Here is an 18062-nt window from a genome sequence, read left to right on the forward strand (position 1 = left end):
TAAGCTAGGTTGAATAAATCAATGTAAAATGATATGCCAGCCGGAGTCATCTAATGTGACTTGTACACTTCTAAACCTACACACGAGTCGGAACCATCTAATGTGGTCTGTACGATAGGCTGGGTGTAAATAAATACGCTCAAGTGCTACGATCACATAAAGGTTGTGTGAAGTGTTGCAAGTCACCTATGAGTCGGAACCACCTAATGTGGTATATACGACAAGCTGGCACCTGCCTTGGATCCAAGGTGAGCGTACGATGAACGATCACGTAAAGGCTGGCCCTGACCTCGGGCGGAGCACTAATACCGGGATGCAGGATAATGAGTACCAAATGCATCTAGGCATAACCATGTACATCACAACCACTAACATCATAATGTACTCACCTGTAGCTTACCTGGGCTCTGCAGCATCATGCAACATTACACATGACTACACTAATGCATATACTAAAATATAACGCAAGTATGACATGGCATTTCAATCACATTTCATTTAAAACGATTTTTTGGAAAAACATAAAGTATACACACGTATATATATAGAAAACTAAAAGCCTACTCACCTAGAGTCCGCGCTACAACTCCCTAGCACAACATCAAGGCGTCACGAACGATCGGCGCCTAGAAAAATTATCAAATCATATCTTAGAATTCTTATCAATAGAACATATAACTTATATGTCCTAATTGGGAAGATTCTTACGTCGAATTCCTGATCTGTAAATTTCTAATATCCTTAAATATTACGTATTATAACGTATCAAAGTTTGGTGACAATCCAACGGTCGGATAGTCGATTGCTAAAATAAAGTAACGCACCTTAATCAAACTAGATTCACAATACTCAAATCCACATCATATGGATATCAATTTAGTGTAAAATAGCATCGGCGGCCCATTGGCTACGCGCCACCACCGATGGCGATCGACCGCCCCGTCTTATTGGAAAATTTAACTATTTCTAAAAATTCTCAAACTTCACAGAAATGAAGATCTCAGTGAGTGGAGCAACTTTCATACCTGTGATTAAGGCCAATTTGGCCGGGAAGCACCTCAAATTCCCTTCGATCCGTCGGAAACCCTATAAAAGGTGATTCTTGATTTGTCCTCAAATCGACTCCGACGCTCCAACCAATGATTGGGAATTGTTTCTAGACTCAAGGGAAGTATATTGGTGGTGGCAATTGAGAGAAATCATTGCAGAAATGGTGGATTGCCACGAAGAACACCACGGTGCAGCCGATGCTCTTGTCACGAAACCAGACCAAATCTTGTCCAATTTGTGCAGAAAATCGAAGAGGAATGATCGATGAGAAGTTCCCAAGTAGTGGGTTGGTGCAATTCGCCGGAATTTGACCAGAGAAAGCATCGGATTTCATGCATTTCCACCGAGTTGGGTACGGGTCATGGTGAACTCGGCGGTTCTCCTCCTCCTCTTCTTCTTTCCTTTATCTCCTTTCTCTCTTCCCTGATTGGTCACCCTCACATCTCTCCTCTTCTGATTTACCTCACCTCTCTCTCCTTTCTCTCCTTTATCCTCCATCTCCACCGTCCAACTTTCTTCCTTTTAATCTGGGCCACACACGTGGCCTTCCTGATTTGGCTACAGAAATCTGGAACATTCCAGACGATAACCAATTTACTAAAATGCCCTTAGCTTTAAAGGTTAATATCTCCTTCATTATAATTCCAAATCACAATCCGTTTACGCCCACGCGTTCGTGGCGACGAGTACTATGAGGATACGCCAAGAAATTGAACCTTACGTGACACAACACGGCAGTCAATAAAAGTCAACACTTTGCCTCGAAGAGCATTTTTGTAAATTCACGTTTAAAAATTATAAAAATCGTAATAATTGGGGACGGGTCGTTACTGACACCGTTCTCATGTTTTTCTTGAATGTTCGTCATGTAAGCCAATAATATTATTGTTTTGCAGGTGTGATCGCCCATCCATATTGAGACTAAATTTGCATCCACACTATTAATGGGCTGGACGATTGGAAACTTGGGTGCCTAAGGTGAATTGACCGGATTACTTGGTTGGGAAATGGCACTTTCTTTTTTGCTAAGATCAATCCTCATATATTGATTTCTTTTTGACCAGCTAGTCCATATTGTAAACTATCAAATTAACAGTGGAAGGTTTTCCAACCCAAAACGTAATGCATTATGTAAATCAAGCCTTCGGTCAGCTCACGAGTCAGTCACGTAGTTCATGAAGACGTACATTGAACCTATATGCTCTCCCTGCAATGGTCAATATTGAAATTCAAAAACAATTCAGCGAACCTCGCAACTTGTTGATGGTAGGTGATCGTAAATTAATATAAAGTTCGTTAACCTTTTGAAAACAACAATCAAAATCATGCAGAAATGTATTTTAAGAGGTTAATAACATTCATCTTTACATATATTAAATCCACTTCTTCCAATGTAGTCATGATTATAAAGCAATTGCAATATGGCCGGTGTAGTATAAGGCCCGCACCTTGTGTAAAGGGTTCAAAGCAGTGTATTGGTTAAAACTCAGATGATATTCTTTAAAATTACATACAGTAAGGAAACGAAAATAGTTATATATTTAAACCAAAAGCATGTGTTTGGACTCTTTGGAAATTTAATGATGAAGAAAATAATAGCCTAGCAAGGAAACTGTGGAAATTTTCAGGTCGACGGGCCAAGGGCCCACTCCAACAACACCGATACTGTCCCCACTTAACCACCTGCACAATCCTCAGGTGTGGAGTTTTATCACAAAAGGCCTCGGTGTTAATTAGAGAGGGGTATTTCTATTTAAAGCACTCTTCTCCTCTCCCTCTGTCCGATGTGGGACTGGGGGTTCCAACACTCCCCTGCACGCACGTGAATTTCCACACATCGGCAACCACGTGGAGCCATGTCGGGACTCACCCAATCACGCGGGGCCAATGGGGACCCACCCAAACACGTGGCATCTTTGGCCTACGTGGACAATCACGCGGGGCCAATGGGGACCCACCCAATCACGTGGCAGTACGGGCCCGTCCCCTGGCTCTGATACCATGTGGAAATTTTCAGGTCGACGGGCCGAGGGCCCACTCCAACAACACCGATACTGTCCCCACTTAACCACCTGCACAATCCTCAGGTGTGGAGTTTTATCACAAAAGGCCTCGGTGTTAATTAGAGAGGGGTATTTCTATTTAAAGCACTCTTCTCCTCTCCCTCTGTCCGAAGTGGGACTGGGGGTTCCAACAGAAACGAAAATAATTATGGGTTGTGCTAACAATTTTCTCACTTCTATTCATGCCACATGTATTTTACTAGCATGCATAACTAAAGGTTTAATTAATTTTTGGTTGAAATACTAAAATTTTAATTAAACTAACAAGGGAAGAACAAAACTTTAATATAATTAAAATTTTAGTATTGAGTGATAATGGAGTTCACATTGCATGAGGAGAAATGAGAAGGTAAGTGAGAAAGTTGCTAGCATTTCTCAATAATTACACAAAAAAGCATGAGTTAGAATCTTGTAAATCTAATTAGGTTTAAATTAATGAACAAGTTGATAATATAATAATTGAAGCTTATTGAGCATAGATATATACATAATTAGATGGCATGATCATCCCGACATCCACCAATAGTTTAATTACGAAGTACTTCAAAATCCCATTCAATTTGTCCTTCGTCGCTGAGAAATATTTTGTCAAGACAACTCTCGTATAAAACAAACACAAGTGTGAAGTGATGTAAAATACAAATAATGGCGTGGCACTTTTTGTGAGAATGACACTGCGAATGATATGGTGGGGATTCTCTACCAAAATTTTTCACTTCATCTTCTTAAACGGCTGCAGCTCAATAAAGAACTGTCAAAATTTAAAAAAGAAGAAGGCTGCTCCATGTCTATTATTCTATCAGTTCGTGCGCGAATAAAACGTGATTGATTTTTTTTTTTTTGAACAAAAAAACGTGATTGATTTGAATCACATATTCTAAAATACATTGATCTTGGACCGCTAATATATGCTCAAGTCTCTTTCGTTCCCTGTCCCCCTACTAGTCAACGACTAAGAAAATGGAAAGCGCTCCTCCATATCAAAAGCAAGGACAATCTTAACTAATCATTAACCTAATTAATCCAATGATAATTGGATAACTAAATGCATGATCCCTAAGCTTCAGACCGTTCCTTAATTAATTAGATACTCAACATAAACTTCTGAAACATATAAATAAGCTCATTTAGACACATTTCTAGTTGCCCCCGTGGTTCTAATTTGATTTCCTTCATCTATTATGGCTCGGGTGTGTCCTCAATCTCCCCAAGTTCTCTCTATCTGTCCCTACTCTAATAGTTCATCAAAAAGAGAACCTTATACCATTTGGATGAAATCACTTGTATGCCATACAAATGGTTGCACTGTCTACAATTCCAACGGCAACATTGTTTATCGAGTTGACAACTACGACAAAAAGTGTAGCAATGAAGTTCATCTCATGGATCTCCAAGGCAAAGTTCTCTATACCATACTTAAAAAGGTATAATATAATATGAATAAATATGGTTACGCTTTCTAACCATGAATTCGAGTATTTTATGGTAGTGAAATGCTTTGATTATGCAGAAGTTACAAGCTTTTGAACGATGGGATGGCTATAGAACGAGTAGCTCTTCTAAGGAAAGCAAGGACAAGCCTTGGTTTCAAGTGAAAAGTTATAGTAGAATGCTAATGGGAAGCATAGCTTGTCAAATTACAGTGGAGTGTGACAAGTATTGGATAGTGAAATTGGCAGGGAAGAGTGGTGCTGTGGGATTTAGAATAGTAGACATTGACGGAGATATTGTTGCAGAGGTAAGCCTTGGCTCTCTTAATTAATATTTAATTATATATACCTTATAAGGATCAACCGTTTTTTTATTTATCATTTTTCTGTTAAAAAATTTAACATTTTTTTGGGTGGCTTGTACAGGCAAAGCAGAAGCTATCATCTTCTGGAGTAGTTCTGGGGGACGATGTCTTAACTTTAGAGGTGGTTCCTCATATGGACCATTCCCTTATAATGGCTATTGTGATTGTGTACGGATTGATTTGTCGCAAAATGTAAGTGTGATCACATTATAATTATATATAGCGTGGCTATTTCCAAAGCATGTAAAAGTGCGGCTTCTCATGAGTTACTGTTGTGCTTTCATTACAGCTAGAGATTGTGGTTCTTTGTAACTAATTCATAAATCAACTAGGCCCTTTTACTTCTAGTTGAATGCTATTTGCATCCCACCCGTGGTGGAACCTCCTCGTTCACCCTTTTTATTTAACGAATTTTTCCTGTACACATGATATAATTGGAATCATTCATCTGCTAAATCATTATTTCAAGATAATGTCTATGAAAAATCAAGCAAATTCGAAATCATTTAGTCATGCATATATATAAATTAAATGTTGGTTCACCATGACGATCTTGTTACCAAAACTGTGTTTATTTGATACACATATTGATGACTATATAAACTATCACCAATTTATTTGGATTTTGGTATAGATAATCCTCAAATGATGATTTAGGAGATGACTATATAAACGAAATATTTTTAAATAAAAATGGTGGAATGAGGAGGTTTCACCAACAGTAGGACGCAAGTATTATATAAATTTATAATTGGAACTTTCCAATTACTTAATCTACATTTGAAGATCATCTCTACAAAAAACCACTCGAATAGATATCATTTATGTATCTGATTGTATGAATCAATTTGACGATGTGAATACCAAGTAACATATTCATGATGAATCATCTATTTATTTGATACATCTGAATGACTAAAGGATCTTGGATTCATGTGATTTTTTGTATAGATCATCTTCAACTGAAGATTAAGAAATTGAACGAGTTTCATTATGTAATTTATACGGTAAAAATACGTTATTTGAAGGGGTGGGATATGTGGACATGTGCACTCCTCATTCGGGATGCAAGTATTATCCTTTCTTCTATATCTAAAGATCTATCTAAACATAGAGAGAAAATGAGAAAAATAAAACTTCTGGATGTAAACTATTCTGAATTTCTTTAGTTTTTGGTTTGGATGCACTACAACAAAGTAGCTATTTAGCGAGAAAAATAGTTGTTGCTACAAGTCACCATATGGTTGGATATTTCCATTCCTTTTAGAAACTTACGAGGAATGAGGAAATATATACATACATTTAGGACCTGTTTGATAATCATTTTATTTGTAGTTTTTTATTTATTTATTTTTATTTTTATTGTTTTAGAAACATTGGAGAAATAAAAGAGTAGATACAAAAATCCGACATTAGAATGAGAATATACTAGGCATTCTCAATTCTGATTTCGACCCATGTGAAATTAAGGATGTTTTTTTTCTTTTCGAAATGGATGCTCTCACAGCGCTAGGCCTTGACGACATTCCCCCACTCTTTTTCCAGAAGTTTTGGCACATTGTTGGCCCCGACATCATTACTGCAATCTTATCGGTTCTGAAGTCGGGTAAAATTATGAGAAAAGTTAATTTTACCTACGTTGCTTTGATTCCTAAGCAGAAGCACCCCACGGACATTTGCCACCTCCACCCAATCAGCCTCTGTAATGTCCTCTATAAGGGTATTTCAAAGGTGCTCGTGCTCACCAACTGTCTGAAGCTTATACTCGCTCAACTCATCTCCGAACACCAAAGAGCATTCGTTCCCGGTGGCTAATCTCTGACAACACCCTTTTGGCTTCAGAACTAACCCACCATCTTTTCCGTAGCAAGCGTGGTAAGAAGGATTATATGGTGATGAAACTCAATATGAGTAAGGCGTATGATCGGGTGTAGTGGGTTACTTAAAAGGTGTTTTGACAAAGTTGGGGTTCCCCCAGAAGATGGATTGGCCTCCTAGTGCTATGTGTGTCCACTATTTCCTACTTCTATCTGATTAATGGCTCTCACTGTGGCTACCTACATCCGGGGTGGGGCCTTCGACGAGGGGACCCACTTTGTGCCAAGGGTCTCTCGACCCTATTTTCGAAGCATGTTAGGGAGCAAGCGCTGCATAGGATTGCCATTTGTCTTGGAACTCCCCCTATTAGTCACTGATTCTTCGCGGATGACAGCCTCTTTTTTGCCCGGGCATCCGTGATTGACTGCTTCCAAATCTGCAAAAGAGCTCTGTTTGCTTCAGTAGAAATGTAAAACAACAAGACCAGGTTCTATTGAGTGGCCTCTTGGGTGTGACTCGGGTTGACAAACACGAGAAATACCTCGGCCTCCCCACACTTGTAGGCCTAAACAAGCGGGCATGCTTCTATCACATTAAAGAGCGACTGTGGAAGCGCCTTCAATGATGGAAGAGGCATCTTCTGAGTGTGATTGGTAGGGAGCTGCTTATCAAAATCGTGGGTCAATCCATCCCTATTTATGCTATGCAATGCTTCCTTTAGCCTAAGTATTTCTGCGATGATCTCAACAAAATGGTGACCCGATTTTGGTGGAATGGAACTGACGATTCTAGGAAGTTACATTGGCTTTCCTGGGAGAAGCTTTGCTTTGCACCCCAAAATCCAAGGGTGGCGTGGGTTTTCGAAATATGCATGCATTCAATCTTGGACTATTGGCCAAACAGGGTTGGTGTCTCCTTATTAGGAAAATATTTCTCATTAACTCTATCAATAACTGTTACACTGTAGGTATTTATACAAGTCTATTACAACTCGCAAAGAAAGATTGCTTAATCTCTAAGTATTTTCTCTTCCTGGTGTAATTACATTTGTATCCTTAATATCCCTCCTCAAACGAAACGGGGAAAGTCTCAGTTGAAGTTTGGAACGAAGAAACAGGAATCTGGGCTTGGACAGAGCCTTGGTGCAAATATCAGCAATCTGATCCTGGGAAGCCACAAAATGCACAGAGACTTGATTTGCCAGAACCTGTTCACAAATGTAATGGTAATCGAGCTCGACATGCTTGGTACGATCATGGAAAATGGGATTTTTGGCTAAGGAAAGAGCTGAGATATTATCACACCATAACTAGGGAGAATGGGGTAGAGGATAAGTAAGGTCAGCAAGGAGTTTGCAGAGCCATGTGAGTTCTGCAGCTGTGTTAGCAAGAGAACGATACTCGGCTTTAGTGGAGGAGCGAGCAACAGTAGGTTGCTTCTTTGCACTCCAACTAATAAGAGAATTGCCAAAGTAAATGCAATAACCTCCTGTGGAACGCCTGTCTAAAGAGCAGCCTGCCCAATCTGCATCAGAGAAGGCATGAAGAGATGGAGCCTGAGAACACTTAGAGAACCATAAGCCCAGGTCAAGAGAACCCTTGAGATAACGTAGAATGCGCTTCACAGCTTGCATATGGGAGATCCGAGGAGTGTGCATAAACTGGCAAACCAAATTAACAGCAAAACTGAGATCAGGTCTAGTCCAGGTTAGGTACTAGAGAGCACCAACGAGAGACCGATATTCAGAAGCATTGTCAAGGAGAGGAGAAGTGTGATCAAGCTTAGTGGTACTGAGAGGAGTGGTGCAGGGCTTGGCACCTTCCATGTTTGCCTTGGTCAGAAGATCTAAGGTATACTTAGTCTGATTTATAAAGATACCTGAAGAGGACCGTTTTACTTCGATGCCAAGGAAGTAGTGAAGAGCACCAAGATCTTTGATGGGAAAAAGAGCACTAAGATGAGATATAACTTGTTGACAGGCTGCAGAGGAAGGGCCAGTCACTAAAATATCATCCACATAGACGAGGATGAACACCAAAGTGGGAGAGTGCTTGACAAACAGCGAGTGATCACTTTGAAAGCCTTGGAACCCAAGAGAAGATAAAGCCGTATGAAGTTTAGCATACCAGGCGCGAGGGGCCTGTTTTAAACCATAAAGAGACCGGTGAAGATGACAAATATGATGTGGTTTAGCTGGATCTTCAAAGCCAGGTGGCTGTTGCATGAATACAGATTCAGTGAGAGTGCCATGGAGAAAGGCATTGTTGACATCGAGCTAATTGAGGAACCAATCATATTGAGCAGCAAGAGTGAGAAGGAGGTGAATGGTGACAGGTTTAGCTACTGGACTAAAGGTTTCAGTGTAGTTTAAGCCCTCTTGCTGGTGAAAGCCTTTTGCAACTAAACGGGCTTTATACCGATCAATAGAGCCATCGGGTTTTCGTTTGATCCGAAAAACCCATTTACAACCCACAAGATTTGGAGAAGAAGAAATAGGGATAAGGGACCAGGTACCAGTGTTGGTAAGGGCAGTAAACTCTTCTTGCATTGCTGTGCGCCAATGGGAGTATTTGGAAGCTTGGGAGTAAGTTGTAAGAATATAGTCAACAGCAAGATGGGGAAGAATAGGATGCTTAGTGGCAGTGAGGGCTTTAGGTTTAAAAATGCCGGATTTGGATCGTGTTTGCATGGGGTGAAGGTTGGTGGGTGCTGGAGACTGTGAGGAATTGGAAGGTGAGGGATCTGCAGGAGGGGATAATGAGGCAGGGTGGGAGGAGAGAGATATGGATGGGGAGAAAGGTGCAGGATTCACAGAAGAAGAGGGAGATGGGGATGAGGGTGAGGAAAGAACATGAGGTGAGGGGAGAAAGGAAAAAGTAAGAGAAGAGGGGATGGAAGATTGGGAGGAGGAAGAAGGAACATTAGGAGATGAAGAGGAAGGCAAAGAATGAAAGGGAAAATTGGATTCATCAAAGAGAACATGGCGTGAAACATAAATTCTATGAGTGGAAGGATGAAGACAGAGATAGCCCTTATGATTTAGGCTATACCCCAAGAAGACACAGGGCTTGCTTTTAGGGTCGAGTTTGGAGGATGTGTATGGCTTCAACCAAGGAAAGCAACGACAACCAAAGACCTTGAGAAAGTTATAATCTGGGGTTTTCTTGAAGAGAGACTGCCAGGGAGAAGGTCGGGAGATAGTAGGTAGCCTGTTGATTAGATAGACAGATGTAGCGAAAGCCTCAACCCAATAAGTATGGGGCACTTTAGATGCTGCTAAGAGAGTCCGAGCAGTCTCAACTATGTGCCTGTGCTTACGCTCAGCACACCCATTCTGCTCAGGAGTGTGAGGACAGGTGAGTTGATGTTGAATTCCATAGCTAGATAAGAACTGAGAAACAGCAGTGCTAACAAACTCTCCACCAGAATCTGAGCGTAAGGCAATAACCTTGGAACACAGAGAGTTTTCAACAAGTAATTTCCATTGCTTAAACACAGTAAGTACATCAAATTTACACTTCAAAGGATAGAACCAGCAATAACGGGTATAGTCATCTAGGAAAATGACATAGTATCGAAAACCCTGATGAGAAACAGTGGGTGAGGGGCCCCAAACATCCGTGTGAATGAGTTCTAGAGGCTTGCTGGTAGTACAAGTAGTTCGTGAAAAAGGAAGTCTGGAACATTTCCCTAGTGCACAATCTGAGCAAAAGGTTTTATTTAAACGATCAACAACAGCAATACAGGATTGAGAGGCCAACTTATTTACAATCTTCACAGAAGGGTGGCCCAATCTTTGATGCCAGAGATGTCTTGGAGCTTTGACAGAAGCAACTAAAGCATGAGGAGAAGGAGCAGGTAATGATGCTGTGGAGAGTGGATAGAAGCCATGTTGAACTGGACCTTTAAAAAGAATCCTCCCCGAAGAAAGATCCTTCACAGTGAAGTGAGAGGGATAAAGATGCATAGAACAGGAGTTGTCAAGTAGAAATTGATTCGCAGAGAGAAGATTATGCTTTAAGGCATGGACATGTAAAACATTCTTTAACAAAAAAGAATGAGTAGAAGTATGTAAAGATGATTCACCAGAGTGGAGAATGGGCAAACCTTTGCCATCTCCAATATACACTTGTTCTGGGCCAATATATGCTTCTGAATTATGAAGATGGGCAGTCGAATTTGTCATGTGCGAGCTAGCACCAGAGTCGACGATCCAGGTAGGAGTAGGAGTGGAAGTATTAGCAATCATGGCAGAATGAGAGGCTTTGCCAGTGTAGTGAGGATCCATGCGATGAGGACAATCACAGGCTTCATGGTCTGGTTGGCGACAGATCTGACAGAATAACTTTCGAGGAGAAGAGTAATATGGACGAGCGCCATGAGGGAATCGTTGATTAAGATTCCGAGAGTAGTTATTCCGTCCAGTGTTGTATCTAGAGTTGCCACGAGATTGAAAATTACCCCGATTTGGACGGCCTTGATTGGTAAAACCTTGAGAAGCATGCGAAGCAACAAAACCTTGAGAAGGAGAATTTGCAGGCAAATGAAGAAGACCAGCAGATGAATGATACGCCTAAAAAGGGGCAGTGGAAACAGGTTTCTTCCGATTATTGAGCTGAATTTCCTTACTAAGAAGTAAGCCATGCAACTCATCAATAGTTGTGGAACCAATACGGAACTGAATAGCATCCACAAACGAGTCAAATTCAGGAGGTAAGCTATGAAGTGTGACTGAGATGAGTTCTGAATCTTCCACGGGAGCACCAGCACTGGCAAGGGCATCTGTAATTTCTTCAATTTGCTAAAGATATTGAGCAGCAGTCAAATCACCTTTAACAAGGCTGCGAAGACGAGAACGAAGCTCATGAATGTGAGACTGAGAGGCAGTGGCGAGGCGCGATTCCAGTTTCGCCCAGAGTTCTCGAGCAGAGGTCACGCCAACTGTGTAGGGAATTAAAGATTCAGAGAGAGTGGAATTAATCCAAATAAGAATGTTCTGATCATTCTCAAACCAGGTAACATAGGTTGGATTGAGAGTTGCAGTGCGATGGCCAGAAGAATTAAGAAGATATTTGGGCGGCGCTACCAGAGATCCGTCAATGAGACCGGTAAGATTGTAACGATGGAAGATCAGAGCAAACAAGGCACTCCAGGTGAGATAGTTTGTAGTTGTAAGCTTGATTGGAACCATAGATCCAATGTTTTGGATCGTGATGGAAGAAATCGCAGAGTTAGGGTTGAGAAGTGCATCTGGAATCGGATGAACAGGAGAAGCCGATTCGGAAGATAGAGAGGCAGTAGTCACCATAGCTGAAGATTGAGGAAGAGATCGCGATGAGGAGCAAGAATCTCAAGCAAGAAGCACGATCAAGATCAAGAACGCGATCAACCGATCGAAGAAGATGAAGCCACGCAGAGAGAAGCGGGAAAAAGGGATCGAAAGAGGGGTCGTGAGACTAGAGGCGAGTGATACCATATTAGGAAAATATTTCTCATTAACTCTATCAATAACTGTTACACTGTAGGTATTTATACAAGTCTATTACAACTAGCAAAGAAAGATTGCTTAATCTCTAAGTATTTTCTCTTCCTGGTGTAATTACATTTGTATCCTTAATACTCCTCACTGATCCATCCTCACTGGTGGCTCAAACACTAAAGGCCAAGTACTATCCCTCGAGCTCTTTCCTCAATGCCAAGGTGAAGCCTACCGCATCGCTCGGCTGGAAAAACATTAATGCAGCTAGGGGGGGTTATTGAACAATGTTCCAGGTGGCAAATTGGGTTGAGGAATTCTATAAAAATTTGGGAGGACCGCTGGCTGCCTCTCCCCACTCGATTTAAACTATTCTCGCCAAAACCCCCTCCTATGATCTCGACTATGTGAACCAACTTTTATATCTTCAGCCACCCCAATGGAACGTCCCTCTGATCTCTTCCTTGTTCACGGACGTTGAAACAGAGGCAATTCTCTCTTTTCCTTTAAACCCCTTGACAAGCTTATTTGGCACTTTGACAAGAAGGGCCACTTCACTGTAAAAAACGCGTATCATGTCGCATGTGGTTTTCTTTCTGAGGACTCAAATCGGTCTTCTTCTTCCTCGGGGACTACCATCGATTCTCAACTTTGGAACCAAATTTGGACCGCTAGCATCCCCCTAAAAGTTAAAGTTGGTGCCTGGCGAATCTGCCATGATATTATCTTTACTCGTGACAATCCTGCCTTGCGACATGTTGATATTGACCGGCTATGCATGGTGTGCAATACCCATATTGAGTCCACCCTCCACTTACTGAAAGATTGCTGTTTTGCATCATGTGTGTGGCTTTCCACCATCAAATCTATACGGGATTGGGCCCTCTTCTTGGTCAGCCACCTTGACCATGCTCGTTTCAAGTTATGCCTCATGGTCTGGTGGGCGATTTGGGAAGCTCGCAACGGAAAACTTTAGACTAGCAAGTCGGAAAGTCTGGACACCATCATCCGTGCCATTAGTTGGTGGCAACCTTTTTAGTCGACCTTCTATGTGGCGCCTCGCGCATAGCCCAAGCCACTTATCCCCAAATGGTCTAAACCACCACAGGGCTTCCTCAAGATCAACGTCGATGGAGCATAGAATTGTTGGAAGCTAAACAGCTTCTGAAGTCGAAGGATCGAAGACAGCAAGGAACTCCTGAGCTTGGATTTGGTCTGCATCGAAGAAGAAAGAAGAAATGAAAAGTTTTGGTCTCCAACGGATAGTTTCAATTTGAATGTATGTGTGAGTGTGTGAGTGACAAGTGTACACTCCAGATTAAATCACTTAAACCCAAATAAATGGGTAGGATTAAATCTGGAGAAGTAAGGTAGAAATACTTGTTTAAGTCTCTTGTCAATCACTCTAAAAAAGAGTATAGGCTATGGCAATGCAACATACCCTTGAATCACTCATCTACTTAATGAAATTATAGCTGTTGCATTTTGCATAGCCTTGAAGCCGTCAATACCAACTCCAAATCTCTTTATTCTCTGCTATCCTAATCCGAAGAAACCAATCCAAAACTATCCATAAAAAAAAACACCTAAATAAACAAACTTTGTCATGGCCTGAGAGCCTAGTTTCTGATCTTACAACTTTCTGGGTGTAATTTATGCAAGTTGAAATCTTTAGGGGCACCTACGTAGTGTCCTCAACAACAATAACCAACAAACAACCCTGCAAATGAAGGGATCAAATAGTAGCAGTGAGCTAAAAGCTTCAATCTTTGATGGGGAGAACTATGATTTTTGGAGAATAAGAATGACAACTATTTTCAAGTCTTATGATATATGGGATATGGTTCAATACGGGTATGAACTACTTGAAATAAAGGTCGATGCTCTCATAGAAACACAACTCAAAACACTGAAGCAGAACCGGATGGAGGATGCTAGAGCACTTGGAATCATCCAAAGTGCTGTCTCAGACACCATTTTCCCGAGGATAGCAAATGAAGAGCCTGCAAAGGGAGCTTGGGAAATCTTACAACAAGAGTACAGAGGAGACACCAAGGTCAGAAAGGTAAAACTTCAATCCCTTAGAAGAGATTTTGAGTATACAAGAATGAGGGAAAATAAGCTATTGAAATATTACTTTACTAGGCTATTTGATGTTATAAATAAGATGAGAACATATGGTGAGGAACTACCTAATGAAAGAATTGTCCAGAAACTGTTGATTAGTTTGACTAAACCCTATGATTCAATAGTGAGTGTCATTAAAGAAACCAAAGACACTGAAACTCTTAGTGTGCAAGATGTGATGGCATATTTAAGAGCTTTTGACCAAAGGCTTAAGAGGCATGCTGATTTTGCACCTAAGAAAGCTTTTCAATCACTCTATGTTGGATCTAGTAGTCAAGCAAACAAAAACCATAGTGGAAGGGCAAGAACAAAAAATGGGAAGGAAAAGGATATCAAAACTGTAGACCTAACCAAGGCAGCAACTCAGATGAAGGTCCAAGAACCAAGCAACAATGCAAGCATTGTGACAAATTTCATCTTGGGGAGTAAATGTCACAAATGTAACAAGTTCGGGCACATCATGAGGGATTGCAGATCAAAGAATGTGCAGCAAGTGAACTGTGCAAATCAAGTGGAGGAAGAAGCAAATTTGTTTTGTGCCTTCAGTACAAAAGTGGAGAAAAACAATGAAGTATGGTACATTGACAGTGGCTGCAGCAACCATATGACTACACATGAGTCATTACTCATTGACCTTGACACAAACTTCACTGGAAAAGTGAAAATGGGAGATGGAAACATTATCAAAGTCACTGGAAGAGGAACTCTAGTCATTAACACCAAGAAAGGAAGAAAACGCATAAGGGAAATGATGCTAGTGCCTGGATTAGATGAGAATTTACTCAATATGGGTCAAATGATGGAGCATTGCTATTTCCTACTTTTTGGGGGAACTGTGGTTGAGATTTATGATGACAGGTCCTTATCAAACATAGTGACTAGAGTAAAAGTGAAAAACAGAAGCTTTCCACTTATGTTGAAGTACCTAGAGGAAGTGGCAAGAAAAGCAAGTGTGATAGGTTCTATGAAGCTATGGCATAAGAGGCTTGGTCATTTAAACATGACAAGCTTACAAAATCTACAAAAGCATGAAATGGTACAAGGGATACCAAAGATGGATCAATGCAGTGAAACCTGTGAAGGGTGTGTATTTGAAAAGCATCACAGAGATCCATTTGAAGCTGGAAAGGCTTGGAGGGCAACAAAAAGGCTTGGTGGGCAACAAAGCCACTTGAATTGATTTACACGGATATGTGTGGACCAATGCAAACAACAACAATCGGTGGAAACAAGTATTTCCTAACCTTCATTGATGACTACTCACGGATGTGTTGGGTGTATTTCATGAGGTTCAAGTCTGAGGTATTCACAATATTCAAGAAGTTCAACACAATGGTGGAATTGCAATGTGGATACCAAATCAAAAGACTGAGAAATGATAGGGGAGGTGAGTACACCTCACTTGAGTTCAATGCATTTTGTGAAGATGTGGGATTGGAGAAGCAACTCACAGTGGCATATTCACCACAACTGAATGACATTGTAGAAAGGAAAAATAGGACTACAATCAAAATGGGTAAGTCTATGATGCATTAGAAGAACATGCCCTATACATTTTGGAGTGAAACAGTAAATACTGCAGTGTACCTATTAAATAGGTGCCCTACTAAAACATTGGACAAGACGACTCAATTTGAAGTGTTAAGTGGCAGAAAGCCTTCTATGAAGCATCTAAGAGTGTTTGGCTCAGTGTGCTATACTCACATTCTTCAACAACTAAGGCAAAAGTTGGAGAAATCAAGCAACAATGGTGTTTTTATGAGTTATGGAACTGGGAAATGTTATCTTTGATGAAGACTCAACATGGAACTGGGAAACAAAGGTAATAGAAGAGAATGGCAATGTATCTCTACAACTTGATCTCAACGAAAGGCAAACAAGGGAGCCTATGGAGACCTTAATTCAAGAAGAAGTCACCGAGAATAATGACATACAAGGGACTCCACAATAAGGAAACATGGGTCCACAACCAACTCAATAACAGATCACAACACCAAGTTCAACTCTAGTGAGGTTGAGAAGCTTGGATGAAATCTATGCTATATGTAATTACTATGTAGTGGAACCAGAATCATATGAAGAAGCTAAGAAAGACAAAGCTTGGAAGAAAACAATAAAGGAAGAACTTGAAATGATTGAGCAGAATGACACTTGGGAACTTGTAAATCGACCAAGTGACAAACCTATGATTAGAGTGAAATGGGTGTACAAGGTCAAGCTCAACCTAGATAGTTCTGTACAGAAGAACAATGCTAGATTGGTAGCTAAAGGCTACTCACAGAAGCCTGGTGTAGACTTCAATGAAACCTTTGCTCCAGTAGCAAGGTTAGACACCATAAGGACCTTGATAGCCCTAGCAACCAAGAAGGGTTAGAAGTTGCATCAATTGGATGTCAAATATGCATTTCTAAATGGAGTGCTAGATGAGGTAGTGTTTGTGGAACAACCTCAAGGGTTCAGAAGTGAAGCATTTCCAGAGAAGGTGTACAAGCTAAGGAAGGCACTATATGGCCTAAAGCAAGCTCCAAGAGCTTGGTACAGTGAGATTGATTCTTATTTCACTGAGAAAGGATTTCAAAAAAGTCTTAGTGAAGCTACACTCTACACCAAGACAGAAAGCAACAACAAGATACTCATTGTCTCAATCTATTTGGATGATGTTGTATACACTAGAAATGATGTTGCAGTGATTGAAGAGCTCAAAGAATAAATGATGAAGAGGTATGAAATGTTGACCTAGGCCTCTTGCATTATTTTCTTGGCATTAGGGTAATTCAAGAGGCAAACAACATCTTCATTCATCAAAGGAAGTATGCTGAAACCTTACCTTAAAGGTTTGGTTTGAAGGGTTGCAAACCAATCTCTACACCCCTAATTGCAAATAAGAAGCTTAAGAAGGATGATGGAGGTGAAACTGCAGATGCTAGTCTCTACAAAAGCATAGTTGGCAGTTTATTGTACCTAACTGCAACAAGGCCGGATCTAATGTTCTCAGCAAGCCTACTTTCTAGGTTTATGCAGAATCCTAGCAAGATACACATAGGGACAGCAAAAAGAGTTCTAAGATATGTGCAAGGAACACTTGATTATGCCATCAAGTATGAAATGGGGAAGTCAACTATCCTAAGATTTTGTGACAGTGACTAGGGTGGCAGTGAAGATGATAGTAGAAACACATCGGGCTATGCTTTCACCTTTGGATCAAGGGTATTTTCATGGGCCTCTGTGAAGCAACAAAGTGTTGCATTGTCCATAGCTGAGGCAGAGTATGTGAGTGCATCAAAAGATATAGCTCAAGCTATTTGGCTAAGGTTTATACTCAAAGACTTTGGCGAATTGCAAGTTGAAGCCACACCACTTTTGTGTGAGAACACCTCTGCAATTGCCATGACAAAAAACCCAGTATTTCATCAGAGAACAAAGCATATCAAGAGACGATATCATTTCATTAGAGAGGCATTGCAGGACAACACAATCAAACTAATCTATTGTAGCACAGAAGATCAGATCACAGACATTTTCACAAAAACATTACCAAATGAGAGACTCAATTACCTGAGAGGATTGTTTGGATTGACTCCCATAACCAGTTTAGAAGGGAGCGTTGGAAGCTAAACAGCTTCTGAAGTCGAGGGATTGAAGGCAGCAAGGAACTCTTAAGCTTGGATTCGATCTGCATCGAAGAAGAAAGAAGAAATGAAGAGTTTTAGTCTCCAACGGCTAGTTTCAATTT

The 18062-nt window shown here is 40.7% G+C and overlaps 1 protein-coding gene across 1 annotated transcript; it reads left to right on the plus strand.

Annotated features, from left to right (window-relative positions):
• Positions 1–3811: 3811 nt before the first annotated feature.
• LOC125479578 (protein LURP-one-related 4) lies at positions 3812–5238 on the plus strand. The gene is made up of 3 exons (XM_048589073.1): positions 3812–4537; positions 4624–4851; positions 4970–5238. Exons 1-3 carry the CDS (start codon positions 4295–4297, stop codon positions 5102–5104), a joined length of 606 nt encoding a protein of 201 aa, XP_048445030.1. The 5' UTR covers positions 3812–4294; the 3' UTR covers positions 5105–5238.
• The last annotated feature ends 12824 nt before the right edge of the window (positions 5239–18062 follow it).

The sequence above is a fragment of a genome, unplaced genomic scaffold (assembly GCF_019419815.1).
Source record: "Pyrus x bretschneideri cultivar Hongxiangsu unplaced genomic scaffold, Pyrus_bretschneideri_v1 Contig3, whole genome shotgun sequence".
Taxonomy (NCBI): domain Eukaryota; kingdom Viridiplantae; phylum Streptophyta; class Magnoliopsida; order Rosales; family Rosaceae; genus Pyrus; species Pyrus x bretschneideri.